Source organism: Armigeres subalbatus, chromosome 1 (assembly GCF_024139115.2).
Source record: "Armigeres subalbatus isolate Guangzhou_Male chromosome 1, GZ_Asu_2, whole genome shotgun sequence".
In the NCBI taxonomy this organism is placed as follows: Eukaryota; Metazoa; Arthropoda; class Insecta; order Diptera; family Culicidae; genus Armigeres; species Armigeres subalbatus.
Genome location: NC_085139.1, coordinates 216,789,161 through 216,813,101, shown reverse-complemented (window position 1 = coordinate 216,813,101; position 23,941 = coordinate 216,789,161). Strand labels below are relative to the sequence as shown.

At 39.9% G+C, this 23,941-nt stretch overlaps 1 protein-coding gene across 2 annotated transcripts in view; it reads right to left on the bottom strand.

The window, feature by feature from the left end:
* LOC134205768 (uncharacterized) overlaps positions 1-23,941 on the bottom strand; it is a 464,448-nt gene that overhangs the window by 340,435 nt on the left and 100,072 nt on the right. For both annotated transcript variants that reach the window (XM_062681347.1, XM_062681348.1), the window contains one exon: positions 8,861-9,261. In XM_062681347.1, coding sequence (XP_062537331.1) covers positions 8,861-9,261 — 401 coding nt within the window. The remainder of the gene's footprint in view (positions 1-8,860; positions 9,262-23,941) is intronic.

Below are 23,941 nucleotides of genomic sequence, written 5' to 3'. Positions count from 1 at the left end.
TTCAACAGATTGAGACCGCTTGAAGAGTTCTTCGTCGCGAATACCAAGCAGGTTTCCGTGAGGGCCGATCAACGACGGATCAAATGTTTACGCTGAGACAAATCCTTGATAAATTCCGGGAGTACAACTTGCAGACACATCATCTGTTTATTGATTTCAAGGCGGCGTACGATTCAGTGAAACGGAGTGAATTATGGCAAATTATGCTTGAACATGGTTTTCCGGCGAAACTGATACGGCTGATTCGTATAACGTTGGACAGATCGAAATCAAGGGTAAGGGTTGCGGATGAAATATCGACGTCATTTGTTACCTTAGATGGATTAAAGAAGGGTGATGGACTCTCTAATCTACTGTTCAATATAGCACCTGAGGGAGCGATTAGGAGAGCTGGTGTGCAAAGAAGCGGTACCATTATCACAAAATCGCATATGCTCTTCGGATTTGAGAACGATATCGAGATTGATCGCCGTGCCGGGGAAGAGGCTTTTGCGCCTTTTAAGAGGCAGACAGTACAGCTTAAGTCCCGTAGTCTGCAAACGAAAACAAAACTCGCGCTGTTTACTACTCTGATTCTTCCGGTGGCTTGAAAGGAGGCTGATCGGAGAGCTTTCGGAGTATTTGAGCGTAAGGTGCTGCGGACAATACTCGGCGGTAAACAGGAGAACGGTATCTGGCGGCATCGCATGAATCACGAGTTGTACCAGGTATATAAAGGGCTGGATATTATTAAGCTTATTCAACACGGCAGATTACGGTGGACTGGTCACGTTGTTCGTATGCCGGAAGAACGTCAAGCGAGGATAATATTCTACTACTATTAAGTAAAATGTATTGGAGGTAACCACTTCCCTTCGATGGGACTCGAACCCATGACCCAATACAAATACATTTTCCAAATCAATATTATCCACATAACGTACATATTCACATATGAGTTTTAATAACATTGTAAATTAACGTCCAAGTCGGGTGGTTTAATCCCCGGAAATAGGCAATTAACTTTGATTGAACTTAGTAGAGAACCCGGAATAGGCCGCAGGCTTCGTGGAAGGCCGCGTACACGATGGCTTTTTACAGTTGAAGAGGACCTGAGGGCGCGACTGGAAGCGATTGGCCCAGGATCGAGTCCAGTGGAGAAGGATACTCCATTCGGCGTAGGTTCATCGAAGAGCTGTAGCCCATCAAATATCAAGTAAGTATTTTCCTGATTCCGTATACCCTTTATCAAACGTGCAACTACTTTATCACAATTCAACAGACTTTGTGTTTCCCATGTAAAAGCTGTATTTTAAGCAGCTACTTAGTTGACTTTTTATAATTCAATAATTTTTGTATCTTGACGAAGTTTACCGTACAGATTCTTTGTTTGGACAATTGTATTTTTTATTCATCGAGACACTGATAAACTGTTTTGTTCGTCTCGATGACGATGATTTTAATTTTATTGACCTAAATTGAAGAGTTTTCTTCTTATTCTAATTACTTGAACTGGAGCAAATGTGAAATTTCCATCTTGATAAATTTTAACACTGGGGAGGCCTTTAAAGGCGATTTTAAACAATTGTTTAGTTCCGTCGTCATTTGGTTTCAACAAATTGTGACGCTTCCAGTTAAATACTGAAGAAGAAGTTAGAAATTGATAACTCATAGTTATTCCATTCCACATTCAACCTACTTAACTTATTTTTCACTTATTCCACGCGTTACATACTTATTTTTAATTTTTACATCTCATATCTAACCGAGTGGGGCATGGGGAGTACATAATAAGCATTACAAAATGAATAAGTACCTACTTGATTTCCTTCAGCAATGAGATGTGATTCTGTAAAGCGCAGAATGACATACTCAATTCAGGGGTAGACATAATCATACCTATTGTATATGCGTATAGTAAACGTACCTAACAATCACCGGTTGTTTTGTATAAATCGGGAGCAGAATAGTGCAGTTACATCATTCATCCGCTTCCTCCCGTGTTTGATGTGTCCACGTAATGACCAGTGATGTAATTTCTATTAGGACCTCAAGCTTTGATTTGATCAATTTCATCATTAATTAAATCGAACTAATTGCTCAGTTCGATAGGAGAAGAGTTATTTTCAATGTTAGAGTTAAAAGGATGACCTCTCCAGCTTCCTTCTATTTCTTCTGCGTTTTTGCAAAGATGTAACCTTGTTTATTTGAAGGCCGTTTAATCGTTTTTGGATTTCTTGACGCCTTTCATCTGTTTTTTCTGATACATAATCTTTTTGGCCAGACATAACTTGACTTACTTCATCATCTTCAAAATATTGAACCACTATTTCTTTTGTCTCATCTGTTAATGCCATGTCTAGCATCGGCAAAATCATAATTTTTGTTTCCTTGCAGTGGCTAGATCGTACAGCTTCGTTTATTTCACGGCATTTTTTCTCCGGGTAATAAACGTAGTCCATCTTCTTCCAGTTAATCGGAGTCACTTTTATCCCAGATATGCCCTCGTTAAAGCACTCGATGTTGACCTTTTGGATATACTCATCTTCCGATTGATTTGTTGAAACAGATTTCGCTGATGGTACTCTGCACTTGATACTGATGGTAATTCTTCAGTTGTTGGAGAATTCAGAGACTCCCTCTTGTTTTTGTTAATGCTCATGAGAACGGAGACGGGACCTTCCAAGAGGTTTTTTTTTCAGATTGAGATTTGAATAATTTGGATATCTTCTGATCGACAGTCTGTTTAACATCACTTTTCCATATCGTTCACGTAGTGACCAGTGATGTAATTTCTATTAGGACCTCAAGTTGCTCCACTCGTTACCATTCTTTTATAACAACCTTCTGGTTTCGAAAGAAGAAAATAATTTATTTTTGATTTTATTTTTTGATAATTATAGATAAAATACCCTGCCCTTTGGTCCAGAAAGTGATATGGGCGCGTTCTGCCTGGTTGGTCGAGGTATATTTCTTACTTGTATATGGACGTTCAAAAGCGCCTGAACGAAATAAAAAGGTTTAAAGGACTAACTAGAACCAAAGTTATGGACAAAATTCAAAAGGGTGCCCACAACCGAACGTCCTTCCCTACATGTACAAATATCTATGCGAATAGCGTGAATAGTTAAGAACTTTTCGGAAGCAGCTTTATTACATTAAAGCAATATAAGATATAAGAACTTTGAGCATGTTTGGGTGAAATCTAACATTGCAGGAGAAAGCCATGTTTTCTCCTCTGTGTATTTTCCACCGGAACTTTGAAAGCTTTTTTTAAACTGCAGAAGAAATTTTATCGGGACTTCCACCTGAAGTCAAAGTACATATTTACAGAGACTTTAATCAACGCACCGTTGACTTTATTCCGGATTCAGAGAACGAACAAATTCTACTTCCAGTCGCTGGGCAATATGAAACACTTATGTTTATATTCGACAGAACTGCTAGTCTAGGACTCAATCACATTAAAAATCAACAGAACTATTACCTTGATCTCCTACTAACGAATATTCAAGAAGATTTCTGTGTGACTGAATCATTGAATCCCTTATGGAAAAACGAAACATTCCACACGGCAATCGAATACTCTGTGTTCGTTCATGAATATAAAAAAACCCAGCGACTGTGACTTTGAAGAAGTCCTTGAATACAACAAAGCAAACTATGACAACATAAGCTAAGTAGATTTAACTGGAAGCAAATTTTAGAGAATGAAGATAATATTGAATCTTCCGTTGACAGGTATCTCTTCCGTTGTATTTTATAACATTATATTTAATATTATTATTGAAGAGGTTCCAAAAAGAAGAAAACGACGGAGCGGAAATTCAAAATATCCAATTGGGTACAATAGGCAAATAAAAAAATTAAAGAATCGCAACCAAAAATTACATAAAACTTACAAGCTAGACAAGACGAATGAAAATTTGGAAACATATTTAGACATCTGCGATCAATTAAAATTAGCAATTGATGTAGCATTTGAAGAACACAACACGAAAACAGAAAACGAAATAAAGTCATGTCCAAAAAACTTCTTCAATTACGTAAAATCAAAATTAAAATCAGACAATTTTCCGTCAACCATGTATTTAGAAGAACGCGTCGGTAATTGCTCGGAAGATATCTGTAATCTTTTTGGAGATTTCTTCCAAGAAATATACACCACCTTTTCGGAACAAGATCGAGACCTAGATTTTTTTTGCGCCTATCTCAGAATTCGCTAGGGATATCGGTGTTAATCAGATCGAAACTTAGATGCATTTAAAGGCCCTGGTCCTGACGGTATTCCATAGATATTTATGAAGAGTCTGGCTAAAGTTGACTGTACCTTTGTTTTGGCTCTTCAGATTGTCATTGGAATCCGGAAATTTTCCCAGGGTATGGAGAAGCTCTTATCTTGTGCCTATCTTCAAATCAGGCAAAAAATCTGACATTCGTAATTACCGTGGAATAGCCACGACATCATATTCCAGAATGAAATTCAAATGTTTGTAAAGTTTGTAAACTGAATGTAAAGAAATGCAACATAATATCATTCAGCAGAAAAAAACATCAAATACACAAATTGTACTAGGGAACATCATTCACAACACAATCATTCACAAAACTAATAATATGCTTGATCAAGCGTTTGCTTTTTGCACACTAAAACACTTCGCATCGGCCTACAAGTTCACAACGCTACAGTGAATATTTTATTTTATTCATTCGACATTCGTTTTTTTCCTAAAAATTGTCTATACGTTGATTTCCCCTTAGTGATTTATATCATCAAAATGGCAAGCTTTAAAGCTTTGTTGATTATGAAGACTCACTTCTAGCGAGTCCTTCTTACGGCTTATCGAAGGGGCCTGCTGACTCGCCGGCGCCTCGTTCTCGCAAGGCTACTGGAGACCTAGGCTAACATACGTTTTTTTTTAACTTATTTTATTTGCTAATTATCTAATACATGCATTTATCTCTTAGACTAGGTGTTCCGTGTTTTCTTAACACTATCATCCTTATTTGCTATGTAACGTTTTTAGGTATTATTAATACATTTCAATTGCCTCTGGCAGTTAGGATTTTTCCTCTGGTTTAATTGAACCATGTAGGAATTACAATGTTTTCTACTTAAACTAAACTTAACCTAATTTATACTAAGGGTACAAGGAGCTTATCGTTGCAATAGAAGATTGCAACGATTTTTGTCTAAAATTGGAAATAATTTTTTTGGACATTTGTTGCAATGTTTCAATATTAGAAATCCTATGAAGTTCATTGGTACTATACCATGGAGGCAACTTCAGAATCATTTTCAAAATTTTATTTTGAATCCTCTGAAGTGCCTTCTTTCTGGTATTGCAGCAACTAGTCCATATTGGCACAGCATACAACATGACTGGTCTAAAAATTTGTTTGTAAATCAAAAGTTTGTTCTTAAGACAAAGTTTTGATTTTCTGTTTATAAGTGGATATAGACACTTAATATATTTGTTACATTTGGCTTGAAGGCCTTCGATGTGATTTTTAAAAGTTAATTTTTGGTCCAGCAGACGATCTGGGGGCACCGTGCCAAGTGCAGCGGTTGCGGTGCTACCAATGCAATGGCGGATCGAATACCTCTACAGCCATCTTCAAGAGACGCTGCTCTTCTGTTGGGAGTGCCACTTCCAGCTGCTGCGCGTATTCTTGGGCTAGTCTACTGTCTTGTAGCCGCCCAATGTTAAGCCGCGGCGTCCGACTTCGACGCGTGTTGTACACCGTCGAGAGTTTTTAGCGTAGGCATACTGCAACGAGGTAGTGGTCGGATTTAATATTCACACTGCGGTGAGCGCAGAAAATGCGAAAAGAAATTCTAATAAGAAAATTATGTTGAGCTTTTTAGTGGAATGTTTTCACCTGTCATAAGACGAGTTTAAACAATCCCATTGAATTCCACCACTTAAGTTAAGTGGTGGAATTCAATGGGATTGTTTAAACTCGTCTTATGACAGAAGAAATTCTCATTAATCAAACATAAATTATTTTCTTCTTTCGAAAACAAGAATTTTGCATCGCTTCACGGCCTTTGGAAAGCGCATCTTTTGGTTACATAAGATGGTTGATAGCTTCATTTTCAAGCATATTATAAGCGTTTTTTCAAGAAAAAGTGATATTTTTCTGAGCATTCTACTGCAGCTAGTAGCAAATATTAGCAAAAATTTCAATCGTATTCTGAAAGTATACATTTAGGCCCATCGAATCCATGATATTCATTTGTCCATCCTTGTCCACTTTTGTTTGATGATAATATTAGTTTTGTACGAAAAATATGGAATTTCATGTGAACACTCATACCATCTTTAGGATTTTCCCAATGTTCGGAGCTGAATGGAGAAGACTTTTATGTGCAGCACAGGCCACTCCGGCCTTAGTCTAGTAATAAATAAATCAAAGAACTATATTCTTAAATCCAATTTGTATCAGAATGGTCTACAAACATGATCGACGACAATAAATAAATAAATCAATAAGTAAATTGCTAAGCGTGGAGACGGGTCCTTCTAAAAGGATTTTTTCAGAACGGAGTCCTTGCAGGATTGTCACCGGAGGTCTTTAAAGACGATTTCAAACAATTGTTTAGTTTTGTCGTCGTACGTGAAACAAATTGTGACGCTTCCCAGTTAAATACTGATGAAGAAGTTTGCGATCAACGATGTGATTTTTGTAGAGCGCAGAACGACATACTGAATTCAGGGGAAGGCAATCATACCTATTGAATATGCGTATAGTAAACGTACCTAACAGTCACAGTTTGTATAAAACGCGAGCAAAAGAGTGAAACTACATCATTCATCCGCTTCCTCCCATGTGTGATGTATCCGATATCACCCACGTAATGACAAGCGATGTAATTTCTATTAGGAACTCAAGTTTGATTTGCTCAATTTCATCATGAATCAAATCGAACTAATCTTCGAACGAAGAAAATAACTTATGTTTGATTATCATTTCTATAGATAAAATAGTTTGGATTAATCGAAGTCTGATAACATTTTTTCATCCTATCTGAATCGTCAGTACGATTTTTTCCGTTGAAGGTTATGTAGGTATGAAAATCATTCACCGTCGGTAAATTTTCAGAAACAAAATGCAGCGAATTCGATTTGCTCAATATAGTCATGAATTAAATGTTCGATAGGAGAATTCAGAATTTAAATATATTAGATCTAAATTCTAGATTAATTTCTTCTGAACGCCAGTCTGTTAAACATCGTTCTTTCCTCATCAACCACGTAATGACCAGTGATGTGAAAAGAAGAAGAAAATAATTTATGTTTGGTTATCATCTCTATAGATAAAATAATTTGGATTTTAACAGTTCATCTTCCTTACCTTTCAAAGAGCGCGCATTCCGGTATAAAAAACTGAGATGCACTTAAACGAAGTCTAATAAGAATTTGTGGTTGATTGTATATCAACCTTCAATTTTGGTGTTTTTCGAACAATCATGCGGTGATGTTTCTAAAACTGTTTTTGGAGTAATTTCCGGAAGAATTTTGGTAGAAATTTCTGGAGAAACTCGTGGCAGACTTTCCGTAGGAACCAGGGTTTGCAGAAATCGCTTTTAATAGATAACGAACAACGATAAAGGCGAGGCAAAAACTGTTCCGAATCATAACAAGCCATGAAAACAAATTTATCAAACTTGTGTACAAGTGCGAAAACACACAAAAATGGTGATTCTCGATTTGTTTTCGCTCCTTTCGTGTTGGTTCCTGCACAGCTGTGTAGAACAAGTTGAAATGCATCATCAGAGCCAGTGCTCCCCGCATTTGGAGCTTTCTAAAAGAAATTTATCATGGGGTAGTGAACTTAATAAGATTCTTGAGAAATGCCTCTCTGAGAAGTGCCAGAGTGAGATTTCTTTTTCATCTTAATTACTTAGACTGATGCAAATCCAAGCAATTGCGAAATTTCCATCTTCATGAGATCCGGTGATTTACCGGAAACCTTTTTTCCCTTTAATTTACTTGTCACACAATATAAATGATTAGTACTTGGACGAAAGCTTTCAAACATATCTATCAGCTGAGGAAATCAAAATGGATATTGGTGTTAAAATGACTTCGTACGACTTGATCAAAGTAAAATTACAGTGCGGCCCGCGGACCGCACATTTGTTTTGCTTCGATCACTTCGTACCGAGAAAATTCAATACCAATATCCGTTTTATTACCCTCAGCAGATAGATACTTTAAATGCTTTCGATCAAGTACTAATTTGTATGGTCAAAGCTCATTTTTATTGTGTGAGAAAAAAAAATTAAGGAAAAAACGCCCAAAGTGCTGAGCACCACTGTTCTAGGGCGACTTTGAACAATCGTAACTACTTCTGGTAAATTGAAATAAAACCTTGAGCCCCTTCAAAATTATTTGCATGAATCGTATCCCTTGACCCAGAGGTAGATTCGATTTGCTCAATTTCGTCATGAGTTAAATCGAATTAATTGCTCAGTTCGATAGGAGAAGAATTATCAATGTTAGAGTTAGAAGGAATATCTGATGTCTCCAGCTTCCTTCTATTTCTTCTGCGTTTTGGCGGGAAGTTCTTGAAACCTTATTCCTTTGAAGGCATTTGAAAATTCATTTCCTCTTGTTTTTGTTAATGCTCATTGCTGAGCGTGGTGACGGGACCTTATAAGAGTTTTTTTTTTCAAGAACAGTGCCTTTGCAGGAATACCACCGCTTGTAATAATTATAAAAAACGAAACGGGATCATTTTTTTATAACCTGCAGATATAATTAAACATTTAAAGTCTTAATTCTCCGCGGATACTTCCGTGGGAGAACAGATCTGTTTCGCCATTCAACCGAATGTCTGTCAACATCTCTAGAGAAAATAAAACAGCACCCACCTGGTCCGTCGCAGCCACGGTTCCGGCGAAGAACGTCGACGGAGACGACGGTGAGGAAGTACCGGGACCGGTCACTGCTGTTTTCTCTGGCAACACTGCACTGTCCCCCTCTTCACTATGCGACGCTTTGCTGCTGCCTTTGCAGCTTCTCGGCTTGTAACAACTGGTCGCAAACCCTAGAGCACTTCTTTTCGCTTTGCTACTGGAGCCACAACCATCACTCCCACTACTGGCACTTCTGCTGGCTGATTTTTTGTTGTTGTTGTGGGGCGCACTGTTGAAGTTTTCACCCACGTCGTCGATGGTAGTGATGGCGTTCTCGGTAACCACTAACGACCGCTGCTGCCGGTGCCAATTACCACTAATGCTGTGATTGCTGACGAGGGAAATGATTTGAGAATCTGTAATTGGAAGGAAATTGAGAGAGGAAACATTACCAAAGCGAATTAAATAATTGTGGAAGTTTTTTGGTCGTGGTGTGGAGCTAATCGGTTGAAACATTTGTCGAGCTTACATGGATGGGCGTTGTTCCGTTTCAGTAAGCTTCCAGAAATTCTAAAACCATCAGAAATCGATTGTGCGCTCCGGATCTAACATACCCGATACGTTACGGTCTACTGAAATAGACGACTGAAGCTCGTTGTTGTGATGCAATAGCAAAGCAGGGAACTGCATCCTTGCACAACCTGCAAAAGTGCATACGTTTTCTGTAATTTGACTAATCGCGAGTTGCGGTTTTACTTCGTCTGCCAGAGTAAGTATCGTGAGGTCAGGCAACAACACACGCATTTACTCCGTGCATGGGCAACCGAGCATTTGTTTCGCGATGGGTGACGAACGTTTGAATTTTGATATTGCTTCTGAATAGAGATACCCACCATTCCACTATGGGAATGGAGTAAAATCAGTGCTCAAATTCTTTACTTGAAACTTTGAAAACGATTTCAGCTTTGTTGTCCAAATTCTTTGTGCACCCATAGTGCATTCGAGTCAAAACCTTAATCGTCGGCAAATGTTGATATTTGATATCGATGGAGCGACCAAACCAAGCTCGACGTCGTCAACGGCGACGCATTCCTCACCGATACGGCTGGATGAGATGAGAATCGACCGTTCGCTCGGTGATCGTCCGGATGGAGTGCGGTGGCGGTTTTCATGTCGCCCGGGTACACGATGTCAAACCTGCATCAAGGGTGTTGTTTGCCTGTGCCATGGTTGGGACACTCGCGTGCGGTTCTTACAGAGAGGAGGTCATATCCGGTTACAACGTAAAGCCCGATTCAGGTGTATTGAAAACATCGACGATGACAGTGAGTGATGACGACAGCGAAGTCGGTAAATCATCTGCTGCTGATGATTATGATGATGGAGATGGCGTAACCGCCGGTGACATCGGCGGTTTTGCTCGTCATGATCGGGAGCAACCGTAGCCGACCGAGTGACTACTGGATCGTTTCAATGAATTTAGAAATAATGCAGTCACGTGGCGAAATAATTGTCAATTTTGTTCGTTTCCCACTTTTCGGAAGAACCTTGAAAATATTGTAAATGCATATCACATCATTGCCTATTGCAATAAAAAAACCAATGATTTTTAAATTCAACAAAGGAACTATTCCAGACTCACCTACACTTTTTGATAAACTTGTTTTATCAAGAAGTGATACGGTACCCAAGTTACCGCAACGGTTGTATCACGTCCTAAGCACTAAAATCTCGTTTTCCAATTCAATTCCAATCGGCAAGGTTGACAAACATTTGTGCAATCTTGCTGTCGCGTTCGTGGAAATCACAGGAATCCCCCACGGCCGAAATGCCACCGTCAGCGAAGGTAGGCGTTCAACTGGAAAGCAATTCTGCTCCGGCTCGCAACTGCTTGCCTCCGTTGCGACGTGCCAGCCAAGCCAACAACGACAGCTGAACGGAGAAATACCTACGCTCGTTTATCAATCACAGCCGCCGGCGGGCGGAGGCATTTATTGTTGAACGACGGATTGCCTATTCGGAACGATGTTATCCTTCACGTTCGTGTCGGTGTCGTCGTTGGGCGTGAACCGTTCGTGCGATTTTCATCCGACGGCAGGCTGAATGTGAATGGCTACAAGGATAACAAGTTACTTTCAATTGTATATCGTCGAATTTGGTGGCCTAAGGATATCTCATTGAGTAAGGCTTCGGATGTTTAGGGATAAGGACTACTTCGGCATAGCACTGTGAAAAAAATCTTAGCTAATTTCATTGTTAATTCTAAAGTAAGCAAAAATACTCAGAGTTAAATTTTACAAACAACTTTCATTGGTTTTCATAATTGCCGGGATTACGACCCCCGACGGTCCCGACAGTAGTATTGAGAGATTGATGGACAAACTTTGCAACGAATTCTGGCGATTGTTTGTCGTAGTATAAATGTGCACCATAATTCAAAGAATTATTTCAATTAATTCAAGTTAGAAAGCCACAAGTAAACTGGCACTTAACGTGTTTTGACTGCACCCTGATTGACACTATATTTTCTAACGTTTTCCCTGGTTGTCCGATTTACCTGATTCACCGAAATTGGACACGGAGCCGCTTGGTCTCGCGTCTGACCCGTCTAGCACACATGTTGTATATCAGTTTCTGCTGTACTCTTTTACGACCAAATTAGGTCACATATGAGCAGCCTTCTTATTGACGAAGTCCGATCACGCAATGCTCGGATTCAACGGCGGGATGAGCGGCTCTGACGGCGATAAAACACACGCCTAATAGAAGATCCGGCTGTGAAGAGATCACTCATTGGTATATTTTGGAACTCGGGCAATGGATGTTTCGGAGGGTAGCATCGTAGAAAAGCAGTGGACGGCTATCAAGAATGCCTTCATCGGAATCAGCGGGGACAACCAGGGTGAGATTGTAACGCTCTCCTTTTCATCCAAACTGAATGAGCGTTTCGTTACTCAATCCCCGAAATGCTAGAATACTATGTATGTCTCCTTTAAAACCGGAAAGGGTCGTTTGGCCGAATACCACTAGGCCGAAAAAAAACCATTAGACCGAAACCCATCTGGCCAAAAGTCATACCGCGGAACATTTTTTTTACGAGGTAGAATGCATTTACTCACGAAACAGCACCAAGCAGTTAGTAGTTGCCAAGCTACCACGGAAGTATACTGAAACCACTCAGATTGCCTGCAGCTTGTAGAGAATTTTGCGCGCCGAGCAGCAGTCGACAAGCATGACTACCTAGCTTGTGATTGTTTTATTAAAGCGGAAACAGGCTGAGAGCGGGGAAGTGAATGAGAGGTTTGCACATGCCGAGGTAAGAGTGTCGCAGCGGGTGGCAACCGCAGTCGCCATCTCGAGCCATGACAGAAGAGTGCATATGCCGAGTTAGGAGGGTCGTATGCGTAGAACTTTTAGTACCTATCGCTATTGACACCTCGAGGTAGTGCGAAATTAGAAGTTGGACGTCTCACTACTCACTTCGCACTACTCACTTTGCCCAGTGAGAAGTATGAGATGAGGAGTGAGAAGGGAGACGCCTCTCTTCTCACTTATCACTTCTAACTTATTATTTTTCACTTTTCATGGTGAGAAGCGAGATGTGAGACAAATTGGTTGAAACGGCCCTTCCCCTTGAAAACCAGCAAACGACTTATGCGCCACTTCAAAGAGAGGTCAAAAGCAGAAAATATTTCAGGGATGCCCGACCTGAAACTCCAAGTCTGAGGGCGAATCTGTCGAAACTACCAATAAGAGCTAACTAAAAAAGGAAGGAAATCACCTAAAATCGCATTTCAAACTTTCAGGAATTAAAATTGTTCAACCCCGGATCGTTCGTTATTATAATCAAACTAGTCGACCCGGCAGACGTTGTTCTGCATAGTAGGCGAAAAAGCCCATGTGAAATTTCCATACGAATCTTAATTTTAGTATACCACTATTTGCACAACCTTACTCGTAATTTTCACTTAGGTAAATATCATATAAACCCGTCGGAAACGGTAACGAACATATCTGCTGAAGAAATAAAGGAAATCCATCCAGCCGTTTTTGAGTTATGCGGATACGAACACAGACCATTTCATTTATATATATATAGATAAACTACTAGAGTCATTTGAATTCCTTTGCAAAGCACGCGTTCGAATAAATTAAGGTTTTCACCACTGAGGAAGCCGTGGAACTCCCATGGAAGTATTTTGCGTAGGGACACGGCAGGTATTTTCGTTTGTTCGTCATAGTCTCGAAAACCAATAAAAGAGACGCTTTTTTGTAAAACTCATACGTACCAAATCCAGATTCCAGGGTGGCCACTGAAATTCGATTTTCAAATTCCCGGTTTTTTCCCGCTTGTTGAATGTTTAGCTCTCGGTTTGATCTTATTCAGCTGTTTTAATTTCAGAATACCTTCCTGAGTATCTGATGCTTTTCAAATTATCGTAATTTATTTGTGAGGAAAAACACATTTCTCGCTTATAAAGTAAATCAAATTAAATTAATGTTTTAAACTAAGAGAACTTAGCAATGAAGTAACCAGTAACCTCATCATAGTTATTTTGTATCGCTTTTCTGAATTCCACAAATTTATAACACAGCTAATTTGAACACAGATTTAATTCGAAGACCCAAATCTTCGTTTCTGATCAAAATATTCATTTTTTTTATAAGATGGATTTAAGCGCATTTTGGGCTATCAAAACAAAAAAAAAATTATTTTTTAAAAGTGTTTTTTTTTTAAATATATTATTGAAAAGACTGAACCTTTGCAAACGATATTTAAAAATTAGAGTATTCTAATTTTCAATTAACCTTCTATTTAATTAGGTTAGTTGAGGAAAAATGCTAAACTGAAGATATTTTACTCTTTAGACAAAGCCATAAAGTATCAAAAAATTGCTATTTTTCAATGATTTGTAGAAATAGGGCACTTTTAAATGTATGCATATAAATAACTAAATTAAATACATCGTTATTTTGAAGAAAGACGCTTGTCAGCCGACTGTAATGAATTAAGTTCGATTCATCTTCAATTTCCGACCCAGTGCGCATTTTGCGCGCTAAATATTCAAATATATGATTCGTACCTACTCTCAAACATTCTCACCAAGCAATCGAAACAATGGATTGTATGCGTTCAACGCCTATTTGTGTCCTATAAAAGAAGAGTCCTATTCGTGTTTCGAGGTCAGAAAGAAATTGTCGACTGGCAAACGTCGACCTACTCGGAGCAGCAGCCCTTCCTAGCAGCTAGCAATCCGCTGAGCTGAGAATAGCCGAGCAGCCGCAGAGCCAAGGTTGAAGCCGGACAATAGGTAGCAGTGTCTACCCAGCAGGAAGGTGTTCGTCGGTACGCCGCCTCTGAGTGCGATCGCAGATCGCTGACGTCTGTCAACGAGTGAACATCATACCGTGGACGACGTAATTGGGCCTTTCCATCGCCATCGCTGAGTGCGATCGCGTGCAGTTTGCAGCAAGACCACGCCTGTTTCATCCCACCCACCACCAACGATCACAGGTCGGAGCTTGTGGTTTTTATCACTCCAAAACCTGGAAGAGTTTTAATTAAATATTTTTCTCAACCAAGTGGTGTGGCGGTGGTCGATCATCATCAACGCTGCATTGGTCCTGATCAGCAAGTGCGAGTTGCAGAGCAGAAACCGACGTAAGTTGAATGTGAGGACCCGTCGGCCGCCTTGTGTTAATAGTGTGTTGTGATACTACTCCGCAGCGCAAAGCGGTCGGTTCTGGCTGGATTGCGGGGAAAGCTCAACCACCAGTTCGTCTGGATCGGGAGTAGCTGTACCGTGAGTACCCATAGCATGCAAGGGTGAAGAAGATTATGCGCATGAAGAAAAATTAGTTGAAAGTATTAGTGATTGGCCAATCTCAAACAATTGTTTGTAAATGCGGTGAGAATTTTTGAATAAAGTTTCGGATTTTTAATGTTGAAGTCATGGTAAACTGTTGAAGTTTTATAATTTTGAGATTGGTGTTTGGAAAATTAAGTTGAACGGAATAAATTTCGTGAAACGGTTTAGGACTCACGGCTACGCCGACGAGTTACCGGGCAACATAATCAGAAGCTTGGCAATCCGTATTATGGATTGGCGCTTAAGCCAAGTTTTTATAACGAGATTTTTTTTTTTGATTCGGTTCACTGAGTAGTTAGTTTAATTCAGTGTTTATTTGTGGTCCACCGGAGAAACCGTTACATTCACCTTCGCACACCTTCTTTAGTCATGATTTTGGCTAGCTGATTCCATCAATTCTTTATTTGACCAATATCACTGATAACTGCTCCTTTTAACGGCAGTTTCTGCTTGATTATCGCCCAACATTTCCCTATTGGATAGAACTGAGAACAATTAGATAGATTCAGATTTTTGGGATGAACTGGACTCCACTATTGTAGTACCATTGTAGCACTTCCTTGCTACAATGCCAGCTGGCTAAATTTAGACAAAACGTAAATGGGCCATCATGGGACTGAATCAAAAGTAAAATACGGCTTTTGACGCGAATGGATTTTGCATGACTGTCCACATTTTTTTCTCTTCATGCACAGTGAATATTTTGAAACTACGTTTGTTTCAAACTGTGAAAAAATTAGACCAAAAAGAACAGTTCACCAATTTTAAAACGCTGTGAAAAACTGACCACTTGGAACGCCACTATCTCTAGAATGATCCATTTCTATTAAAATATAAATTATTCAACACATTCATTTTTTCCGTATTCTGTAATAAAAGTCTTGGACACTAGAGAAATAATTTAAAGGTTAATACATTCATTCAAAAGAATGAATATTTCAATATTCGATTCTATCCGTGCCTCATAACACAATATATGATGTCACTTGAAACTGAAATCAAAATGATCTAGTAATAACACGAACTGGATCTGCACCAGTACCTGTACCTCACACACACAAGAACTAAATTAAATAATTCATTTAGAATGCGACTGTAGAATGAGCATTAAAGAGCAAATGCTTCCTTATCTCAACTTCATCAAAAATTTTGAAAATATTTTAATGTGACGACGAAAATATTTTTTTCCCGGTCCATGTCCTGAACTCCCGGTTTTTCCCGCTTTTTTTCCCGGTGACATCAATTTCCCGTCTTTTTCCCGCTTTTCCCGTTTTTACCGGTTCGGTGGCCACCCTGCAAATCGTAAGCTCAGGAGAAACGTTCTGCTATAGTGGAGTTCTAGCAAATGTATGTTGCTTTCGTTGGTTTCAGCCCCTATGACGATGGACGGAAATACCTGCCGTGTCCCTACCTAGTAATACTTATTGTTATCACCGTCATGATGCCAGAAAAATGCCAGCAAGCCAAACGTAAGAGGAAGAATCGTACCAAGAAGAGCGGTGACGATTCGGATCGTTCTAGCGTAAAATCTGACACTGCGTTCATCCAAGAACAAAAGCTCGAAGCGATGGAGGAGAATCAGAAACGTCTAGAGCAAGAGCTAGAAGCGGAAATTATTTTGAAAAGGAAAGAAAGTGAATCTAAGCGAGCGATCGAAAGGAAACGCATGCTGTTAAAGAAACAAATGCGAGAAGAAGAGGAAAAGCAGGACAAGATTTTGCAGGAAGAGATTCTACGGGAAAGAAAGGTTAAAGAGGAACGCATGAAAGCAAGTAAGTAGTGAGACGTCCAACTTCTAATTTCGCACAACCTCGAGGTTTCAATAGCGATAGGTACCAAAAGTACTACGCAAAAAAAAAAGTTCTGCTACCTCGGCATGTTGGTGCGGCAAACCACCCTAATTTCACTTGTCATAAGGGTCTGTTCACAAATTACTTAACGCAAAAATCCTAGTTTTTTACCCCATTAACAAAAAAATTCTCCATCAAAACTAATACCCGGAGCTGAATTCTGGGGCTATACTACATCTCTGGACAAAATTTGAAAAAAAAACGTAGGGCCCGTTTTGGAGTTACGCCCTTTTTAAGACGTAACTGTAAGATATCGAAGAAAATCAATATAATATCTCGTCTTATGCATATTACTCAACTTCCATTGAGTCGTCAGCAATAAAAGTACATCCGATTATTTTTTTACACGGAGGATGCGTTCCGCATAAAAAAAGTTTTCAGTCAAAACTTTAAAAATCCATGTAAAAAAGTTTTATGATTTCTCGACGAATCATGCAAAATGGAGCAACTTTGCAAAAAATTGGTATGGGATTTTTTTTTACACGGCCGTGTAAAAACAGAATGGGGTGTAGTTTGCTGATATACCAGTTGCATTTTACAATGATGTACCAGCTTTGATTCAATGTATTAAAAACAGTAGACATATCCTTGACGAAAATGTGTTTATTGAAAATGGTATCGATTTCAATAATTCCAGATCAAACAAAAATTTCAAAACCTGGCGACAATCGGCTACAAGTGCTGGCTTTGTATCCAAACTTATTACCTGAAAATTCGAACCGTATTTATATGGAACAGTTTGTCAAATTGAACCATTTCAAGTACATTATTGCAGGTGACCTTAAGATTATAAACCTGATAATAGGAATAATGACTATTTGCGAAGCCGAGAAAAACTTGAGAGCGACGTTTCCAGGACTATTGTAAATATTCAGCTACTAATAAAAATTAAAAAAGTCGGGCATGCTGCGAAAAATACATCTAATTCCCGACAAGCACAGTGATTCTTTATTGATGAGGTGTCCTCCTCTTTCAATCCACGTGAACACTCTTTGTTCGTTAACGTTACATAAAAGCAGTGTTAAAACGAACTGGGCAGATTTATGGGTTTAAGGTGTAGGGTTATGTCTGATACCTCAAAGGTATCTTAAGCATAAAAACGGCTTCACTGAGCATACCACTATCTTCTCGATGTTGCGCACATTTTGTAAAATAATGCTGATTTGAGAAAGATTGTTGACGTATGTATGGATGAAGCTTTAGTAAAGAACAGATGGGCTACTGCTCCTTGAATGCATATACCCATACCAATATCAATCAAAAACATAGAATTGAAGTACAAATTGCGTTGCTCTCATTTTTGTTTTTTTTTCAGCTGTAAGCATGCACGAGAGCATTAGAAATGATACGTATCAAGTTGAAATCAATAACTTTTATATAGAATAACTTTTGTCACATGTTATGTACAATTGTGTTTTTATATAAACAAGTAGCCCTTAATGGACCTTAAAACTTAAAACTTTTCTAATATGTCATTTCTCTAAATCTAAAATTGTTGGCGTTATCGGAGCATGTTAATAATAGTGGTACAATTACCCTATGTGAATGACATCTGTGGTTTTTGTTTAAAGGTTTTGAAGCATTTTCAAAATGTTTGCAACTCCTTATATTAACCTTCACCTGGATTCTATGTCGCAATTTAAAAGTTCGTTGTGTCCTGGGAAAGTTAGGATCTTCCGAAGACCTCCAAATATCATATCCCAAAGTTTCATATAAAAGATTTTTTAATACATTCGGTCATGGGCAGGGATGGCACAAAGAGTATATATCGATATATACGCCGAAGTTGTATAAAACCCATCTCTTGCGAGCTGAAATTTATTGCGAACAGAAGATATGTGCGCATTTGATATTGTCCATTTGATTTAAACATAAAAAAGGGTTAATCATACGTAGTTGGCTAGAATTGAATGTAGACTTAAGATGAAGCTAATCTTATTTTTAAATGTTCTTAGACAAATCTCATATTACTTATCGTCATAGTCAACAATTTTGTATAGAATTATAATGGCTATAACAAAAATAAATCAGAAAAATATATTAAGCTCTTTTAGTGGAATGTATTAAACCGTCTAAGACGAATTAAGTACTGTCCATTTAATTCCACCAGTGGAATTAAATGGACAGTACTTAATTCGTCTTAGACGGTTTAAAAATAAATCTTTTTTTATCGCTGACGAAGCCTTGGAATTTGAGAAATATGTATTTGATGAGATGTTATACACAGAATTCTGTTTTTGACACAATTTTGTTTCGGCCGAATTTTTGATCGTGTGGCTTTAATTTATGACCAAAATCCATGCAACATGTTCCTAAAACCACTAATAATCCAGAAAAGAGTCAGATGATTATTTATATACGATAATCATTTTAGATGGGAATACAACTTAGAAAATTTAGATCGTGTTGAAACAGAATCCTGTGAATTTCTTCGATATATATCAGTTACGTCTTAAAAAGGGCGTAACTCCAAAACGGGCCCTATGATTTTTTCAAATTTCGTCCAGAGATGCAGTGTAGCCCCAGAATTCAGCTCCGGGTATTAGTTTTGATGGAGATTTTTTTTTGTTAATAACGGTCAGGGGAGCACCGTGCATACGACATACGCGTGCTGCAGATATTCCGGAAGGTGGCAGCGTGGAAGACCAATGGACCGCCATCAAGAATGCCTTCATCGCCACCAGAGAGAACAATCTGGGCGAACTGCGCACCCAGAGAAAACAATGGATCATCGATGAGACCTGGAGGAAGATAGAAGAAGAGAAGCCAAAGCCGCAATAGAGCGATCAAAAACCAGAGGAGCCAAAGTCTTAGTCCGTCAACGATATGCGGTTCTTGAGAAGGACGTAAAACGCTCATGTCAACGGGACAAGCGAGCGTGGGCAGACTCTGGCTGACGAAAGAGAGAGAACCGCCGCAACCGGGGACATTCGCCTCCTCTACGATATCTAGCGACGCTTAAGTGGGGCGAAGATGAAAGCAACGGTCCCTGTGAAAGACGCGAATGATCAGTTATTGATCAACCCAACTGACCAGCTGAAACTCCGACCAGCCGATCGCATATCAGCCGAGATGCTCAAAGCTGACCCCATGACATCCGCTCAACTACTGCATTGTTTATTTCGTAATATCTGGGATACCACATCTTTCCCGGTCGACTGGATGCAAGGTATCTTAGTCAGGGTGCCGAAAAAGGGTGACCTGACTGTATGCGATAACTGGCGAGGCATTATGTTGCTGTGTACCGTTCTCAAAGTCCTATGCAAAATTATCCTAGCCCGGATTCAGGAGAAGATCGATGCGACTCTCCGGCGGCAGCAGGCTGCAGTCCGTGCCGGAAGGTCCTGTGTGGACCATATAGTCATGCTCCGCATCATTCTGGAGCAGATCAAAGAATTCCAAGAGTCCCTCTACTTGGTATTCATTGACTACGAAAAAACTTTCGACCGTCTCAATCACGAAAATATGTGGAGCGCCCTGAGACGCAAGGGGGTTCCTGAGAAAATCATCGGCCTCATCGAAGCACAGTACGAGGCCTTTTCGTGTAGAGTGCTGCACAATGGAGTCCTGTCCGACCCTATCCGGGTCGTAGCTGGTGTGAGGCAAGGATGTATTCTATCACCGTTACTGTTCCTCATCGTAATCGACGAGATTCTGGTAGATGCGATTGACCGCGAACCAAACCGCGGGCTGTTATGGCAGCCTATAACCATGGAGCACCTATTGGCTCCGGTTGGCCTCCGCGGATGCCGCAACATCACTGGTGGAGGAATGTTGACTTTCCTCGTTTCTTACGTCTGCGTTGTCCCGGATGGGGAGCACTCATTTCGTTGACTAGTTTCACGCCTTCTTCAACGTCTTCAACTCCGGTAATCATATCGTCCACGTAGAAGTCTTCTTTCAGAATCTTTGCTGCTGTCTGATGCGTACCTTCACCTTCAATTGCTAGTTGCTGCAAACACCGCGTTGCCAAGTGCGGAGCCGATGCTGTACCGTATGTCACCGTCGTCAGCTGGAACTCTCGAAGTTCTTCATTAACAGATTCTCTCCAGAAGATGCGCTGTAGGTTCTGGTCTTCTGGCTGCACGTTAATCATACGGTACATTTTGGCAACATCTGCAACAATCGCGATGGGATGGAACCTGAATCGGATGCTGATCGCGAACAGGTCTTCTGGACGACTGGACCCACCATCAATCCTTCGTTTAGCGACACTCCAGTTGAGCTTTGACATGAAGCGTCGAACACGACCCGCAGCTTCGTCGTGGTGCTCTCGGGCTTTAAAATAGCGTGATGTGGCAGGTAATAAACTGTTTCTGCAGTCTGGTTGTCCTGAACCTCTTTCATGTGTCCCATCGATTGGTATTCGTGGATGAAGTCGCAGTGCCTTTAGGTCTTGATGTAGCGCGAACCGTCGCTCCAAACATAGAAACCGTTTCAATGCGGTACTCCTGGAGTCTCCCAATCGCTGGATAATGTCATTATTCTTTGGCAGAGTCACTACGAAGCGTCCGCTTTCATCTCTGGTGGTAGTGGTTTTGAAGATCTCCTCGCACATCATCTCTTCGACTGAGTGAGTGTTCTTGGTGTGGCACGTTTCTCAAAACCTGCTGAGCTGGTCGTTCAACTCCGATAGAGAACAAAGATAAACTGCTGCTTGCGGACTAGGAAGCAGCTGAGATGGAAGCAGTGGTGCAATTTATCAACAATGCCTGCTGAGTGTGATTCTTTTGTTTTGTATTTTTCTCTGCTCCTCTTTGCCTATGACGGTGCCTTTCAGTCAGAACGACAAAGCAGGAGTAGCTTAGCAAACTCGGTTTGCGAACAGCGGGCTGAAGCTGATGATCATTCGGCACAAATTTCCTGTCATTGTCTTTCAAGTGATAGTATTCACCCATGCATTTATATACGGCCGTCGCATTCACACAGCAGCGAGTGAACTGAATAGACTGTCACTGCGGGCTGCGTGCGCAATGAGAAGAGAGGTTTTTTGTTTACTTTATCTTTGATTGTTGCTGCTAACCATTTTCAGTTTTCACTGCTAGGAAGTGGGTGTGAAGAGGCAATGGTATCAATATCCAACAAATTTCAGTCACTGAGATTGAGAATTCGCACCACTGCTAGGAAGCGACCATTCAGGAACTTGACCGGCCACGATCCAACCGAAAACAGTATTCTGTAGAGTCGGTCCACCTTCACACCCCTTCAGTCGCCCCTCTCTGAGCAAATTCAGGAAATATTCAGCACCAATCAGCATGTCAATCTCACCGTTTTCATGGAAATTAGAATCCGTCAATTCAATACGCTCCGGAATGTTCCATTGGCCAATGTCGATGCTCTCAGTCGGCAGGGAAATCGTGAGTTTGGGCAGCACGTTGAACTGGATGTCTTCTTCGAATGTTGAAATGGCTAACATCCGAGGGCTGACTGTCATCAGCACAGCGTTTTTGGAAATGCCAGCAGAGTTTCGATGCCTTGCACAGCCAAGAAATCAGGAAATAGCTCTAGATTGAGCTTTCGACAAAACCTTTCGGTTACAAAGCAATATTGAGAGCATGAGTCAAGCAATGCTCGTGCGAGTTTAGAGTTGCCAAAACGATCCTTCACTCGTACAATGGCGGTTGATAACAAAACTTGGCGTTTGGATGATTGTGCGAGGGAGTGTATTGCTATTGTGTTTTGATTAGTGTGTGGTGGGTCTGTAGCTGGGAGCGAGTTTGTGCTTTGCGACGGTGTATTGACAACTGTGGGTGGTGCGGCTTGGAGTGTGTGACGTGCTATGTTTTGGTTTTGTGGTCTCGATTGTGCTAACTGTTGGATTTGTTGATATTCACCTGGGGGTCGTCGTGTCGTCTGTGAAACGGAGGATCTTTGTGTTGCACTGTTCGCCGAATCATTCGACGGATGAAGCAGCGTGTTGTGTCGTTTTCCGCAAAGACGGCAGGATCCCTTGCTGCAAGAGCGTACTAGATGACCGACTGAAAGACAATTTAGGCACAATCCGTTTCTCTTCACATCGCCCGATAGTGGATGGATGGCTCACTTCAAACTTCGGCTTTCTGACCTCTAGTTGAACCGGCCTACTGGATGTTTCGCATATTCTTTCAAAGTTGTGGTATGTTGCACAAGTGCTACCACCAAGCAATATCCGCATAGTACAAATTGGAAAATCAACAGTTTTTTTCCTATGGGGTAGAAGTAGAATTTTCAAAATCGAACGTTCTCAATTATTTCTTCTAGGTTTGCTAGATCCTGATACTCAATGCAAATCGCTGTTTGTTAGAAATTTGATTTACAAGGGAACTACAACTAAAAATCATGTTTTGCTGTCTGCGATAAACTGGAAAGGATTAAGCCTGAATACTCAACGGTTAATCCAAAAAGCCAAAGAAATTGAAAAGTTGCCGCATTTGAAATCTAATAGGGAAATTTATGACTACATGATTGCTAAATTGAATATCGAAGTGAAAGTTGAAAAAAAGTATCCTCAAATACAATGGGATAGTATCTGGGAAAACATAAATCAAACTTTTTTGAGCTTATCTGCCCGATCGACATTATACGAAATTTTTCAATGATATTATTCCAAATAGAATCGAAAATTTTCAATAATGTCTCGAATACGGATAATTATTTATGTGATGTTTGCAAAAAGCCAGACGATAACATTCGACGGTTTATGAACTGCACAAAAACAACAGAGATTTGGCAATGGGTGTCCAATATAATCAAGAAAAGATTAAAATTACAAATATCGTCGCCACATTTTTTATTGTATCAAGGAATTGGAAAAAATAACTGTAGATTAAAGGCAGCTTTGTGGCTAGCATGTGAGGCAATTGCATACAATGTGAAAAATCATAAGAACCCCAGTATGTTTATGTTTCAAAAAAGGATTCGAGATTATAAATGAAACAACTCCAAACTATTCAAAAAACATTCAAAAAACATTTTAAAAACTATCTTAACATCTGTTAACAAATATCAGAAATTTAAGAGTAGTTAAACAAGTAAATAAACAAGAAAAAAACCATCATCGTCTGAAACTTTATGATAACTGCACTCACCAATTGCTAAGAAAACGACATTCCTTCTTCACCTCGAGGCTAGCTGTTTTCTGCAGAAGGGGACACTTAATACCACAGAATAGCTCATCTATCGTGCGTACCTACATAACGTGTTGAAATCAAGCCCAAACAGAGAAGCTATTCATTGAACATCCTGACGTGTTAGGTCTGGCGGATATAACCCTCTCCATCCATCGCAACTCCATAACACCCGAAGCATGAACAGCATCATTGGATTAAACTTTAATCGGACTAAAATTGTTTATAATACCACCGTGATTCGCAATTCACAAAATTAAGAGAACAGAT